Source organism: Notothenia rossii (assembly GCF_949606895.1).
Source record: "Notothenia rossii genome assembly, chromosome: 10".
In the NCBI taxonomy this organism is placed as follows: Eukaryota; Metazoa; Chordata; class Actinopteri; order Perciformes; family Nototheniidae; genus Notothenia; species Notothenia rossii.
Window position 1 is genome coordinate 20,237,177 of NC_136908.1, and position 15,788 is coordinate 20,252,964.

The 15,788-nt window shown below is 38.1% G+C and overlaps 2 protein-coding genes across 4 annotated transcripts; both read right to left on the reverse strand.

Moving 5' to 3' along the window:
* Positions 1-921: 921 nt before the first annotated feature.
* Positions 922-8,939, reverse strand: ppp1r36 (protein phosphatase 1 regulatory subunit 36). Of its 2 annotated transcripts, none has more exons than XM_079655745.1 (11): positions 8,831-8,939; positions 8,482-8,546; positions 8,292-8,369; positions 7,418-7,554; positions 6,948-7,017; positions 6,741-6,845; positions 6,402-6,542; positions 6,019-6,061; positions 4,937-5,166; positions 3,263-3,463; positions 922-1,562 (listed from the first exon to the last, which is right to left on the reverse strand). In XM_079655745.1, the coding sequence occupies exons 1-11, from the start codon at positions 8,858-8,860 to the stop codon at positions 1,286-1,288; spliced, it is 1,377 nt and encodes a 458-aa protein (XP_079511871.1). In that variant the 5' UTR covers positions 8,861-8,939; the 3' UTR covers positions 922-1,285. The 2 variants fall into 2 exon arrangements, with proteins under 2 accessions (XP_079511871.1, XP_079511872.1); XM_079655746.1 differs by having other exon boundaries at positions 1,425-1,587.
* A 751-nt stretch (positions 8,940-9,690) lies between these two features.
* Positions 9,691-13,914, reverse strand: LOC307021591 (putative thiopurine S-methyltransferase). Of its 2 annotated transcripts, none has more exons than XM_079653808.1 (9): positions 13,692-13,914; positions 12,884-13,009; positions 11,515-11,607; positions 11,212-11,344; positions 10,811-10,863; positions 10,651-10,725; positions 10,316-10,401; positions 10,188-10,232; positions 9,691-10,006 (listed from the first exon to the last, which is right to left on the reverse strand). In XM_079653808.1, the coding sequence occupies exons 2-9, from the start codon at positions 12,979-12,981 to the stop codon at positions 9,888-9,890; spliced, it is 702 nt and encodes a 233-aa protein (XP_079509934.1). In that variant the 5' UTR covers positions 12,982-13,009; positions 13,692-13,914; the 3' UTR covers positions 9,691-9,887. The 2 variants fall into 2 exon arrangements, with proteins under 2 accessions (XP_079509934.1, XP_079509933.1); XM_079653807.1 differs by having other exon boundaries at positions 13,607-13,914.
* Positions 13,915-15,788: the final 1,874 nt, after the last annotated feature.

The window sequence follows — 15,788 nt, forward strand, 5'->3', positions numbered from 1 at the left end:
CCTTTATTAGCAGTGACCAGAAATGCTGTGGCGTCCAAGCTGGATGTCTCGCAAGCGGATCTGGCCAACAAATATGCTCGCACCAAGTCCCTCGTAAAACTGTGAATTGTTGTTTTACACCACTTTTTTTATACAGATTAAACAAATGAGGTATGCGTAATAAAGTGGTATGCATATTGCTTTAACTTTTGGAAAGAGCCAGGCTAGCTTTTTACAGCCTTTCTGCTAAACTAAGCTAACTGGCCGCATTCAGAAATGTAACTTGCAAACTTCTCAGTATATCAGTATTCTCAGCCAAAAAATACAAATCAATTGAGCGTATTTTTAAGGAGTAAATTAATTTCTACCAGAAAGACTTGGACAAAAAGGAGGACCGCTTTGATTAAAACCAGTGTAAACTTAAACCAACAGCACTTAAAATGTTTGAAACTAATTTAGGATATAACTTGTCACCCATCCCCCACCGTGATGCACAAGATTCCCAGGCTGCCTCCTCCTCCTCCTCCTCCTCCTCCTCCTCAGAGGGCTCAACTTTACTCCTAGTGTCCAGGATTACGTCGCCAATTAGGGCAAAGGCAAAGCCCCTTATGGTAGCAAGCCTGGGCTGATTGTAGTGTGCATGTGTGTGTTGTGCGTGTGTCAGTAATGTAACTACCAATGTGAGGAAGCACAAGGACACACGAGACAGCGGAAGCCTTCAATGAAAAAAAAGTGAACACTGTTCTGGATGACAAACTCTGTGTGAAAACTGTATAATTTAATTTCCCAAGTACACATTATCCAACGTGAATAATGCATGCAATGTGCTGGACTTCCTTCATTTTCACATGTGAATTGAATATATTTCAGACTCTATAGAAAGTGCAAACCTTCAAAGTTTTTATAGATTCCATTATATTTTATTCAACAGCACCTCCAGCTGGCAAATAAGAAACTGATTTAAATGCAGGTGCAAATATGTGTGTGTGTGTGTGTGTGTGTGTGTGTGTGTGTGTGTGTGTGTGTGTGTGTGTGTGTGTGTGTGTGTGTGTGTGTGTGTGTGTGTGTGTGTGTGTGTGTGTGTGTGTGTGTGTGTGTGTGTGTGTGTGTGTGTGTGTGTGTGTGTGTGTGTGTGGACGGTCCAGGGAGGTATTTCTGAAAATGAGCCACACACCTACACAGCAGAAAGAAAACTTGAGTCGTTCTCTTTTTCTGATCCTGTAGGCTGTGCTGGAGGATGTCTTTGTTATAACAATACAAATGCACACTCACACTCAAAACATTCTGCCACTTTCACACATACACATCATTCAGTGTGTGAGGTCAGTGCCTGAACAGTAGCTGCAGAGCGTCTTGTGTGTGAGCGGGGGGTGCTGCCATATCTGACACGGCCTGTGGACTTGGCTTCCATGAAGGATGACCTGCTACCTCCAACATGGACAACAGGATGATCCTCACTGTTGTTACTAATATCATTCTCTGGTTCATGGCTGTAATCCTCATCTTTGTTGTTCTCTTGCTCTCCATAGGGTGTCAGGGTGCTGCGGCTGAACTGCCTCAAGGGCTTGCCAAGAATCCCAAAGCTGATTTAAGAAAGAAAGTCATTTTCTGAAAGGTATAATGGCAAAAAACACATGAATTCAACGTAATATCTCCACATATTTGGAAAGTAATATTCTATGAATAATTCCACTCTTTAGGTTGATTGATAATCTGGTTAGATGCCAATAAAGATTCCCTTTACATATGAAATCTTAGATTATTTGGTTAAAAACCAAACAAAGCGTTCTTTAACACAATATGACCCCAGGGAACTCTGAATAGAGTCATGGGGAGTGGGTTTTCCGGCACCTAAACACAAAAGGGTTTAGTTTCTCATATTAGTTCCCAATTTCTAAGAAGTTGAAACAAAACAGACAGGAGAAAGGAAATACTTTCAATGCAATCACAGCTCATTACAGCTACATGTCCTTTAAACTAATCGTTACTAATATCCAAATACATCTATAAAGCTTCTCTATATTCTTACATTTACACAGGATTAAATGAGGCCCTTTAATGCAACAAGGGTCACTATAGTTCTTTACAAACTGCAGCTTCATGAACATGTACAGTAAGTGTATGTTTTTGAGGTTTTTAGCCACACATACATGGTTAAAGGTATGAAATATTCAAACTGTGGGAACCCTTTAAAGCAATCAAGTGGCTGGGGAAAACAGTGAAGCATATAGTAGGGTAAAACATAGATCCTTATTTTATGAGTTTTGTTGACCACACCAGAAGTGCCAAGTATTTGACACCAATAGCATCCACATGTGGCTCTTAGTCTGCCACATACTTATGACTAAGTGCATAAGTATTGGCTAACAAGTTAGCCACAAGCACTTGAGAAGATAACAGCTTATCAGTGGTATCCATTAGTTGTTTTTGGAATATTTCTCGGCCCCTTGTGGTCATTTATGTATCAGACATCATAGTCAGAGAGGGCAAAAGTTCACACATCCTTTACATTACATTACATTTAGCTGACGCTTTTATCCAAATCGACTTACATTTAACGATTACAGGGACATTCTCCATGGAGTAACTAAGGGCTAAGTGCCTTACTCAAGGGCATTAGACCACCACTACCCAAGTTTACTCAAGTAGAAGTACAGATACTCGTTTTAAAAAATACTCTGGTAAAAGTACTTACCTACTGACTAAATTTCTTTACTCAAGTAAAAGTAAAAAAGGCAGGGCTTCAAAATGTACTTAAGTAAAAAGTAACTACCAACTGTTTTAAAGAGTACCTGACCTCCCTTTATATTAATAGAACAATGATGTCATTGTTAGCTAATGAATGTTTCCATGCTGAACAACGGCAAAATGACAATGTTTTCATTGGTCCCTCTTCTTTAGAGAAGACCAGGAAATGATGGATACACGGATCATGTTCAAATCAATAGGCACGCAATGACTCTAAATAATAATGATCACTCCACCAAATGCAGATTCAAATTAAAGTAATAAACCTGTTGTGAAAATGTAAGAAGTAGAAAGTACAGGTATTTGTGTTAAAAATGTAAGAAGTAAAAGTAAAAAGTCGTCACAAAAATAAGTAGTGGAGTAAAGTACTGATACCACAAAAATGTACTTAAGTGCAGTAACAAAGTATTTGTACTCCACTACTTCCCACCTCTGATCATAGTACATATAACAATAACTGTTACTTTACAAATATCCTTGATCAACCTACACACATCACATCCTGTGTAACATATTGGGTGATCTTTTACACCACCTGAGAGTTGCCAGCTGCTGGTTGAGCTCCTCCATCAGGACCTTAGTGTCACAGATGCCGGCCTGCAGCGGGCTCTGCCCCCCGGCCTGGTTGCCGAGGAACAGATGGGGGGAGCGCTCTTTGGGCGAGGGCAGCAGAGACATCATCAGTGGGGATCGCTGATTAACTATACGGCTGAGGGAGGGACGTCTCTGAGGCTTTCTGGGGGGGAAAGTCAGATCAAGAATATATAAATACTCAATGGAAACATGCATAATGTGAACAAGATATATTCAGAAAAACACACAGGGCAACACATTCATACTGGCTTGACTGGTAGTAAAAAGTAAGAGAAAGCTTCTTCAACACCATTAAAAAGCAACTAAAGCTCCATCTGTATAGTAGTTCATTTACACCCAGCCAGCTGTATAAGCATTTTAAAAAGAAGAAACTCTCCATGTATTCCATTGTGTCATACATACCCTTAGTACTCATGGTTAAGCAAATATCCAAGACTAAACCATCAGGAAAGCTATAATGGGAGCCAAATTCTCAAAATCCAGGTGCAAACACAAAAAATATATAGTGTAATGTTTTTTTTAGGCCATATTTTTTTTATTTTTGCAACATAGCTGGAAGCATAGCTGATTCTGCTCCAAAATCCTTTGTGTACAGCCACCCTTAGGGGGAGAGCGAGCTTCAAACTTCAGATTGTTTGGTCTCGACCTGACAGCAGGAGAGAGCTGACAGCTTACACTGCTGTCAATCTGGTTTCAGAAACAGCAGCAACATAAAACAGGCTGTCAGAAATTTCCCTCCTATCGGACAAAGCTACAAATCTGTCTACATCAATCATCATGTTCCAGCTGAAGGTTTTGACATGACATCCATCAGACAAAGACAACTTCACTGCCTGAGCCATGAAGTTATCTAATCCATTAAATGTTGAATGTCTGCTGGACTGGTTACACAAATTGGTGATTAGACAATACATTATATTCGTTATAACATCTACTATATATATATATATATATATATATCAACAATGGATGACATGTTTACTTCTACTGTACAGCATATGAATATCAGAACCAGAATCATAATCTGAATACTTGAATTATCCTGCGGGAAATCAGGATCATTACAGTGTCTCCAGTTTAAATAAAAGATAAATAAATATAAAATACAAATATTATTATAAAGAAATTGAATAAAATATGAAATGCAATAAAAAAGATTAGACGAATAAATAATAAATACAAATATTTGTATGAAGATAAAGTAAATGAATACAATATGAAATGCAATACAAATATTATTTATATATAAAATATATGTATATATATATATATACAAACATAAGAAGTTGAAGTAAAATGTTTAATAAAATGTGCAGTTAAATTAGAAGTGTGCACATTGTACTAAAATATGCAACATGTATACTACAATAACTACTATGTAATACTATAAGTAAAAGGCATGCTGTCACTCTCCAGTCACCTTCAGCTCTACAGAGCTTCATATCTTTGTTTAGCTTATTGATCTGGTTCTCAGGGCTGAAACTCTGTTGCTTCACCACTCTCATCAGTAATGTTATTGGCAGCAGCAGGCAGGAGTTTTCAGCAACAGAAAAACCATAAAAGCCCACTGTGTGCCACCTATCCTTGACTCAACCTTCTCTTGGCTTTAACACACCTGTGCTTAAATGAGCTATTCCATTCCGTCTCCTCGGGGGCAGCTTCTCCCGTCTTCACTGAACCATGAACAGCAGTGAAGGTTGTCCCTGAGTCCCCATCAGACCTGTTTCTCACTGCCATGTTAAAGGTGTCAGAGTACAGAAGACGCCCCACCTCCTCTTGGATGTCCCTCAGGTCCTTCCTGCCAAACGTCACCCAGGCTGCATAACAGAAGAAGCTGTACAAGCACTAAAAACAAAGGGGGAGGGGAAGAGAGGGGGAAAGATGAGGAGTTCTACACTCAAATAAATGTAGTCCTTAACCCAATAGTTAGACAATCATGCCATTTCAACTGCCTTTTTTTGCCACGTATAAGATTTAAAAAGGTCACAACAGCTTTTCTGCCTGAAAAAGGGGTCACATACAGAGCAGGCATTAAGCTGCTGGCTGCTGGTGTTTGTTTGATATTTCACTCCCTGTCCACCCACCTGGCTACAGTAGAGAGCCTGTCAAAGCAAAGCACCTGTGTTGAGTCAACATCTCCTCCCACTAACTAATTCATTAAGGCTAGCAGGCAGAACCGGCACTCAATGTCTGTCTGTTCTGCTCACTGCCGTCTGTATTCACAGATGGTGAGCCGGCCTTCACGCTCTCGAGCTGAAGGCTTCATTTATTTCCCTGTACAGATGAGGCAATACAGTTTCAGATGTTTCAACATGCTGGTTTTGGGGAAGAGATTTCAGGTCAGTTACAAGTCAGATTTATCCTGGCATTACGTTTTTATTTTTTATTTGAGGGGTTGGAAATGGATTCATTCCAGTTTCATATTTCCCTCTTTAACTGAGCAATTCAGCATTAATACCTTTATTGATATTGATACACCATTGCATGTATACACATATTTTAAACATTTATTGTTACATGTTATACCCTGTGTATATTTTTACTTTAACTTCTTAGGTTAATATCAATATTTTATTTTTATTCAATTCTAAAATGGAGCAACCCCCCTGGGATACAAATAAAGTATTGTATCCATCTAATCAGATTCTGATTCATTTAGTACATTTTCTGCACATTGTTGGATTCTTATGCACTTACCGCATGCAGCAGCCAGTCTGTGCTGTTTGATAACATCCGGACCCTGCAAAAACACAGCAGAGCTTGGTATGTTGTGGTGAGCTGTGACTGTTTCACTTTTTTTGTGGTTGATATGATGTTTTTGGGCACTGGGTCTCATATCTGGTTTCATATTTTTTGTTTTGCATGATTATGTGACTATATTTGATATTTTTGCACTAAGTATACCCCCATCTGGCAATTTATAAAATCAGCAACGCAACATCGGACCAGTAGCTTTAGCAGAGCTTCTCAGTTTCTTAGGTTTCCTTCAGCTATGCATTGGTACCCAGAAGGTATCAATACAACCGAGTGAAAACATTGCAAAGGGAATAGTTATTTTCTGAATCTGAACAAATACTCACTTTTGATATGCTGTGTGTTGATGCTGTTCCATCTCCAGGTCCATCATTAGGCTGAAGTAGCAGACAGCCAGCTTCTTTTGTGCTATTTCCTTTTTGGCAAAAGCCTCTGCCATCATCTTGTGCTCTGTGATGAGGTCGACACTGGCAGATTGTTGAGAAAGGGAGTAAGGGTGTAAACATACAGGACAGATACAAAATAAAATTGAAATATATAAAAAGAAAAATAGCTCACAGACACTGGTGGATAAAGAAAGGAAAAACACACATATACAGACTGGTAAGACAAACATTACAATACAGGCAATAAACCAATGTAAGAAATAGACAATTTATTGTCACACGTATGCCATTGAAGATTTGGGCATATCCTCCAGAGACTTGTGTTCAAAGAAACAGGACATGTAAAGGAGAAGGGCAGGCAGGACGTCATCAAGAGCTTTACACCTAGGACACAGACAAGCAAATAAAAAACTGATCTTGAAATGTGAAACAATGGAAACTATGCGCATGTAAAAATAAAAATCATCATGTCTTTGTATTCCTTACTTTAATACAGCCATGAAGCTGAATGGAATTGGAAGCAAGTAATTCTCCTGTAGCAAACTGACAGCCACCTCTACAACACAGAGAGTTTGTCGGCAAAGGGTTAAAGGTCATCCAGCATGCAATGAGTATACAAATATGTCTCACTTTGGCAAAAATAAAACCTTCATAGAGCAAAGTTAGGTATAGTTTGTATTTGATATTAAGATCAATAATTCATGGATTAACTTGATTTGGGAAATACCAAATGTATGAGCCAATCTAGAAAATAATGTATAGTCTACCCCAAAACCTCAATGTTTTTTGAGTGTCACTGTTGGGATAAAAGCACAAGCTCTGACAGAAATGGAGCACATAATCTAATGCCAATATGCATCAGTTCAGCAAATACCAATGCTTAACATGACAGAAGCGTAGCCGACCCAAGTCATACAGTATTATTGTTAGGAATTCAACAACATATTGAAACTTGCGTTTAACATCATCAGTTGTAATGCAGTCTCCTCGCCGCCTCATCACAGAGGACCTGTAGGCATGCAGATGAGCAGGGCGCAGGCTCTTTCTAATGCTCTGGCACCCTCTATGGTTCAACGTGCAGATCTCAGCCAGCCTGCGCAATAGGAAATATTAGCAGCGATGAACATGTGCAGGTTTGACTGAAAAAAGTCAATTGCAAAACATTGTATGCAGTTACAAAAACGATTGGTTATTATAAGGCTACATTTATTTTGCTTTTCGAACCACTATAAACAGTTATATAACGTAGACAAAGACTTGAATTTATAAAGAAAGACGTTTGAAAGCTGCTTGTTGTAGACTAGGGTTGTCGAAACTACGGCCCAGGGTCCAACTTCGGCCCTTCGTCAACTTGTAATTGGCCCTCAGTTAAGTATAATGGGGTATGGCCCACACCTGAAACTTATGCTAGTCTTATATTTTGCTTCTTAAATATATGAAAAAAATGTATATAACATGGTTTTCATGTGTCCAAGCCCAATTTTCAAATGAATTCAACCAATTAAAGTTGAAACATTTTCTAACAAAACTTAATTATAAAAAAGCCAGATAACTTATTTGCATAACAAGCTTATAAAAAGCAATCTGAGGCATCTATTTTAAGGGATGGCACTTTTTGTAACAGAATGAAAATAATTCTAAATAAATCTGTGATGTAGGCTGTTTTTCTTTTTCTTTCACCATGTTCAATTATTATTATTTATAATATGTTTGATTGATTTTGCTAACTAATAACTTCACTTATGAGGCAATACCTCACCTGTAGTGAGTGTAGTGAGTGTATGTGGCCCCTTGGTGAAAAAAGTGTGGACGCCCTATTGTAGACCTTACCACTCTGCTCGCTGTTGAAGCTCTTTGAAATTGACATTAGTTTGCCTCCTTTTTCTCAAAACACACTCCTCTGCTGGACTAGAACAAAAAGAGAGAGATGTGCACGAGACAGTTTAACGACGTCTCGTGACTGTTAGCACTTAGAAGGTGCATGCTACTGTAGCTGGTAATCAGGGCCAGCTGCGCTCACCTGACAAACTCCACTGTTTGACTTTCATCCCTCCACACCCAACGTCCTGAGGGCTGTACACTCAGCTGAAAGGTATTTCCCAAAAGTCAGACAGAAATTTGAAATGTGCCACTTTAATATGAATTGTAAATATTGACTATTAACATTACTATAAGATAGGCTACTTTGAAATTTTAGGCGGTTAACTTGAAATAAAAGTGTTGCACAAACACCGGTAAGTAGTAGGCTAGGTTAGCCAGTTGTTAACAGTTGTCTGAAAACTTGTAAAGTGTCATGTCTTACGTTCTGCTTTTGTATCATAGCGTTTGTAAAACTGTTTAAGTGTGTCCATCTCAATGCCGCTACTTACGTGTTGTAGCTCCTCGGAATGTTTCGGCATTGTTGATTCCAAAACTTTTTACAAGTTAGCTAGCATTCCTTCCTTTTAGCGTTTGCTAATGTTAGGAGTTCTGTTTCCAGGCAACGACCTGGAAGAGGGCGAGGCTGCATCCCGACGTAGTGATACATGTTATTACGTCAATAATAACCTTAAAACAAATGCTCAACATCAGCTTGATACTCAATGACTTTGCTTCATTTTACAAGTTGCTTACATTTCCCTCTGCGGTATATGACACATTAGTTATGTCTTGGGTAAATTGCAACTGTAAAGCATGGTCGAAAAACAATAGAATTTCCTATAGCCTATGTGTGATTAGCATTGCCTTTTTTTTTTTTTTACACTTTTCAGCACTCTAAGATCCCAATTAACACTTACTTGGGTTTATCATACTGGAGTTTTTATAACAATAATTAATCATATAATAAGAATAATAAGAATGTGTTTGTCTAAACTGAAATGTGATGCTTTTTTGTAGAAGGTAACACTTTAATTCATCTTTTGTCTGCACCTGCAATGAAAAATGTGAGACTGATAACTCTTGATTAAAACAAAGATTGTCTTATCATTATGTATTATTAACCTGCTTTTGAATTAGAAACTAAATCATATCAACACCAGGATATTTTCCAACCAACTACATTTATACTTAATATGTAAAACCCTGTGTAGTTCAATCTGTGACCCCATCAACCTTTTCTCCTTACTTTGACTGTAGTTACATTCATAGCCTTTATAAAACGTCCTATTTTGAACTGTTAATATAGTCAATAATACACATACACAATACAAACAGCTACTCAACTGGTTTAAAATAAAGCCACAACATCTAGTCATAACATACGTTTTATTTAATCAGGCATTCAAAATATTCTCTTGACATGATATTTCTTTGCAGATTTGTTCCCCCCACCAACATTGCATGTTACTATTAAAAAGATGTGTAAGCATTACAAAAAAGAACAGTTTTTGGATTTAAATGCCTAAGATCTGCTTTTCTAAGCTCTCTAAACTTGCACGTGAGTGTTTAAATGCTCTTTGGAGTGATAACATGTACACGTTCATCTAGATAGTCCAGCCCCCAGCCTCGCTGTCTGTCTGTCAGAGAATCAAAAGACTCCAGCAGTTCCACGTCACAGCTTTTCCCTGAAGAAAAGAAAAGCACTGTTAAAAGCTGCAAATAAATGTTGGCCCCAAAGTCTAACATGTATCACATTTAAGTACCACTTTTGACTCCACCCCTTTTTAATTTCCTAGTTTATTTGGTGCCTCATTTATAGTTAATGATAGTACAGAAACACACTCGATTGTTCTTAATAATACTCACCGAACAGGCTGTTCACTTGGTCGTCAGGCACCAAAAAGGGAGGACCTAAAAGACAAACAGTCACAAATATAACTTATTTTTCACCAAACTCAACAAAAACTTAATTTAGAAACAATCTGGACATTTACCTTCGTACAATTCAGGATTATACAACATAGTATCCAAAAGGTATCTGCAGTCTTTGGCCATAAGAGAAATGATGAGTGCAGCATACCTGTGTTATTGTGATAGAGAATAAAGTCAGACAACATTGAGCAGCATGTGAAGTTTTATTTCAAATTAGACCAAACTATGTTTTCTATAATAAGCTACCTGAGGTCTTATACCATTTGTTATAGAATTATGTAAATGATACAGTGCTTTTAATGGGTTTCAAATGTAAAAGGTCATAAGCTGTCACATTTATCAAATAAACATTTTTTTTTTTAATAAAACCGATCTGATGTGTTCTTCCTCATCTTACTTTTCTCTGTCTCTTGGGTTGATGGCCACTAGAGATCCCCTGTCCCAAATGGCCCCGAACTGACCCCCAATGGCGCTGTACAAAGGAAAAGAAAATGTTTTTTTTAAATGTAGCCTTACAAATAATTGAACATCTTCAAATGTAATAAACGCACGCTAACCTGGAGAAGTTGTACAGGTCAGATTGATACAGGGAGATATTTCTCTCTGAGCCCTGTGGAACAAAGACAAAGGGGGGTTATCAATTTTGTCAATTTGTGTAACTACAAAATCCCACTTTTGGGTCCAATAACTTGATTTATACTGGTACATAAGGTTATGATTTTTTTTTGTTCATCCCATATGCTTTTATTTTGTCAAAGTTCTGTCATTACAAAGTGCATACTTTTTTCAAATATTCTTATTTCCCATGCAACAATAATGCACATTTTACCAAAATAAAAGAAGACATGCTTAATTATGCAGTCTGTTTATCCCCTGAATAGGATCCCCACGTTTGCAGATCTGTAATTAAATCCATTCTTCTCTTACAATGTGTCAAAGAAAGGTATTAATATCCTACCTTGAAAACCTTTGCTCCAGGTAGGGCAGGGACAGGCTCCTCACTGTAGGTCATATTGTTTTCCTCAAAGAACTGTTTTATAGCCTTTTCAGATATCTCCACCCCAACCACCGAGTGGCCCATGTCTGCTAGCCTGAGATTCAAACAGTAGAAGGAATTCAGGGGCATGCTGAGCTAAATGTTTTCACTATAGGGTGTATATACATTTTTAATAGGAACTGCCTTTTTTATTTTAAGCAGAAATGAAAACTGAAAACACCAACTGCAATTTTTCTAATTGGATAAAGTACATTTGTTTCATACCACTTCATATCTACAGCTTTCCCACAGAGAGGGAAGAAGAAGCGAACTCCTGTTCGTCCTGCAAGAACTTTATCAATGTGGCTCTCCAGCATCCTGTCAGAAGATAAACAACAGCTGTTAACAGCTAAACACAAGCCATTCCTGCATACGTTGTTTTTAAATAGTTAGTGTTACATCAACACTTGCGTTTAACTACTAAACCCTATAAAAAAACATTTAAAAAAGAAACATGTAATCAATGTTGATAGACCTCATGTGCTTCTGTACAAAGCCTTTTTCTGGGATCACTGAAGTGAAATTGTGCATTTACAGTAAATGTCATTTTGTAGCAACACATAAGCGTTTCAATAGTAGTAGTAGTACGTCCTGTGCCAGGCTTAATCTTATACAACTAAAAGTTGTCCACCGTATCTATTACACCAACTCTAAACTCTCCAAAATATACCCAAATGTTACGGATACCTGTAACAGATGCCACATGTCACCAGCAAACATGACTCATATGTTTTGGTCTTGCCCTCGCCTACAAGGATACTGGACAAGCATTTTCAAACACCTTACTGAGGCCTTGGACGTGGTACTGACACCATGTGCAGAAACTGCCATTTTTGGAATACTACCTGGCCACCGAATGATGAGGAGGAAAACTAAAGACAGTATAGCCTTTGCATCTCTATTAGCACGTAGAAAAATACTACTTGAATGGATATCCTCGATAGCACCTAAAGCATCTCTATGGCTTAAAAATCTTATGTTGTATCTGAACTTGGAGAAGATTAAATATAACCTGAGGGGCTCATCAAAATTATTTGAATCTGTCTGGGGCTCTATGATAGCCTACATAGCTGAACTTAAGACACTAAACTAAGAAGAAAGGAGGAGAACTACGAATATGTGTATGTTTTTGTTGTTGTTTTTTTTTGTTATATTAATTCTTTATTTATTTGTATCTATTTATTTATTTGTTCTGTCTTTGTAAACATGTATATATGAATGTAGTTATGTGTATGTGTGTGCATGTGTGTGGGTATGTGCACACACGTATGTGTATATGTGGGTACACATATATGAGTATACTGTATGGGTACAAGTATTATTCTTACTATTATTTTTTCCCTTATCTATACATTTTCTTTTAATATTATCTTCTACATGACTTTAACCTATATATGTATCTATTTTATTTAGTTAGTTAATTTACTAGCTAGGACCGGGAGGGGGGGAAAATAAATAAAAATATTGAATGTATAAATGTAAACTCACTGTGCCTGACTCAATAAAAAAAATTAAAAATTAAAAACATAAGCGTTTCAAAAACGTGTGTTTTCCCTTATCCCACCAAAAAGACAGATCAAAGCGTGGCCTTTACTTGTGTACATGAGGCTGATGGAAACCAATTCTGTCCTCCTGCCAGCGCTCCTCCCATTCTCCGAGTGCCATGACCCGATCCGCCTGCTGTGCCAGCATGATGCTTACGTTTGACAGACCACAACTACTACATGGAGCCGAGAGAAAGCAAAGAATGGAGAGAACAACATTCATATGTGGCTGGAGACAGGGGTGAGTGTCCAACATTCATACAGTCATATGTTCTTGCACATAAACACATACAAAACAGGAATGGAAGTGAAAAAACGAGGCCTCTGAGCAGTTAACAATTTTGCAGGGTAATAAAAGTCTGACCCTTCTGGTAAATTACAGTAGTATCAGCTGTAGTCAGAGCAGTTGGTTAAATATATGGCATATGGCCTTATAGAGGTATATCTTCTCTATAATGTGCTAACATATCGCAAAAGTGTTACGTTTCATCTTTTAGCCTGCCTAATGAGATCTCAAAAGCTTCTTGTAATATAATAATTTGTATCAGTTACGTGACTATTCAAACTGACGTCACGGGTATCTTACCAAACAGCTTGCATTACAGAAGACATTCCTAATGTAAATAAATGGGAGTTATTGGATTGACTTAACTCATCGTTCCAAAGTATTTAAATACTTTGGAACGATGAGTTAAATCAATCCAATATGACAGATTATGAACAGAAGCGATATAAGTGTAATACTTAACAATGTCATGCTTGTCCTCGCTTACCTAGCAGCAGCCTGAAATAAACCAACATTAGTTTTAGAGAGGAACCTGAATCCCGCTTGTTTGCAAGTTCTAACGAAGAGCATACCTTTCTTTAATGAAGACAGCTAATACTTGCTCAGCAGCACATCAGCGACTGCATTGATCTTGTAACACATTCAATCCATACACGGTTAGCTTTGTGCGTATATATTTCCTGAGTAAAGTCTGTCAGGTGATCTTTGTCTCACTGCTCGTTGATAACCGTTGCGAAAGTGGCAGGATAGTTATGAAAACATTGCCTGACAGGCGGAGCTCGCGGATTTCAAGAGCAAAATTCATCCGGTTTCACTTCTGGTTTGGGAGGAGCTTTATGCTGCATTCAGGTACAGGGGAAATATTGGATATAATAGCATTCAATTTGAAAACATTACCTCACTTTTGAATGTTTGCCCCAGGGCATATCATTATTGTTTATGATCACAATAATCAAGAGGAACAATAATTATTTTCTGCTGAATATATCCTCCTTGTATTTGCTATGTGTTGTTGTTGCTTTTCTGACTTTATAGAACCGTGAAGAACATGCAACATGTACTAATCCCCACAAGGTTATAGTTATTACCTCATAGTGTGGTAAGGTATAACTTTTATTTTAAATATAAAGATTTTAACAGACATACACAAGGACAGGGACAATGCTCACACACATTACAAACAGAACAGGAAAATAACATGATGGGCCGGGGGGGGTAAGGGGGTTACAGTGTCAATGCAATGTTACGCATGCACATTCTGTTGTATTATACATGATTTATGTCATAACATAGATATACTTTCATTATTAATGAATAAATAAATAAATGTATTTTTTTTTCTCTGGTTCTAAATGAACTTTCTCCATTTGTCTCACTTTTTTTATGGTAAGGTATAACTCATTACTAGGCTATGCTTATTTCTTCATATTCTCTGGAGAGGACATCTGGAGCATGGCTGTTAGAGCTTGAAAATTAATTCTTGACCTTGGGAACTGCAGTTATATTTAAAAATAAATTCTTACTCAAGGTGCCTTATTAGTTTATATCTATCCTGTTCACTCCAAGTGCAATAATAACTCTTTTTAGGATTTATGACACTGGAGTGTTTTATAACAAGGACTAATTATATAATAATAATGTTTTTTGTCTAAACTGAATTGTGATACTTTCTTTTATTGAAGGTTACACTTGAATTCGTCTTTTGTCTGCACCAGCCATGAAATATGTGAGACTGATAACTCTTGATTAAAACATTCACAGACGACACCATCTTCATCGGACTCAACTCATCTCGGACTCGAGTCTGCCTAAAGGTGGGAGATGGACCATCTGGTGACCTGGTGTATAGGGACAACAACCTCGAGCTCAACGCTCTCAAGACAGTGGAGATGGTTGGACTTTAGCAAGAACGCAGCCCCGCCCGCCCCCATCACTCTGTGTGACTCCCCAGTAACTGTGGAGTCATTCCGCTTCCTGGGTACCATCATCGCCCCGGACCTCAAATGGGAGCAGAACATCTGGTACGCTGCAGCCACAGTAGGATAAGGGCAGGCTGCAGTGTGTCATCCGCTCTGCAGAGAAGGTGATCGGCCGTAATCTGCCATCCCTCCACGACCTGTACGCTCCAGAACCCTGAGGCGGGCAGGGAAGATAGTGGCCGACCCCTCCCACCCTGGACAACAACTGTTCACCCCCTTCCCCTCTGGCAGGAGGCTGCGCTCCCTCAGGACCAAAACCTCTCACCACCTGAACAGTTTCCTCCCCTCCGCTACCGGCCTCTTGAACAAGGCCCGGCCCCTCCACTGACACAACGTAGACTCTATATGCATTGGATTAATGCTGTTCAAATGTTGCTTACTGCAAATATTCTTATTTCATATTTCATATTTTATATTCTATAACTCATTGCATTCCATTTCGCTGTAAATTACTGCTTTATTTTATTGCTATTTAACTATATTTTATTACAGTGTCCTTAAAGATTTCTTGTTTTATATTAGATTTCTTGTTTTACATGGAGATTCTTTGTTTTATATTTTATGTATGCACCATGACATCAAGTCAAATTCCATGCGTGAACATACCTGGCAATAAACCCGTTTCTGATTCTGATTCTGAAAGGGGCGTGGCTAGCAGCAGCTGTTCCATTTAAAGGTCACAGAATTTGC

What these genes read in the sequence shown, in the direction of transcription:
- ppp1r36 (XM_079655745.1), bottom strand. Translation starts at nt 8,860, where the DNA reads ATGCCGAAACATTCCGAGGAGCTACAACAC. An exon ending in CTTCAACAGCGAGCAGAGTG is followed by an intron (nt 7,555 to 8,291) that starts GTAAGGTCTACA and finishes CCTATTGCGCAG; the next exon opens with GCTGGCTGAGATCTGCACGT. An exon ending in CAACACACAGCATATCAAAA is followed by an intron (nt 6,062 to 6,401) that starts GTGAGTATTTGT and finishes GTGTTTTTGCAG; the next exon opens with GGTCCGGATGTTATCAAACA.
- LOC307021591 (XM_079653807.1), bottom strand. Translation starts at nt 13,689, where the DNA reads ATGCTCTTCGTTAGAACTTGCAAACAAGCGGGATTCAGGTTCCTCTCT. An exon ending in CTGGAGCAAAGGTTTTCAAG is followed by an intron (nt 10,864 to 11,211) that starts GTAGGATATTAA and finishes TTTGTTCCACAG; the next exon opens with GGCTCAGAGAGAAATATCTC. An exon ending in TAATCCTGAATTGTACGAAG is followed by an intron (nt 10,233 to 10,315) that starts GTAAATGTCCAG and finishes TTTGTCTTTTAG; the next exon opens with GTCCTCCCTTTTTGGTGCCT.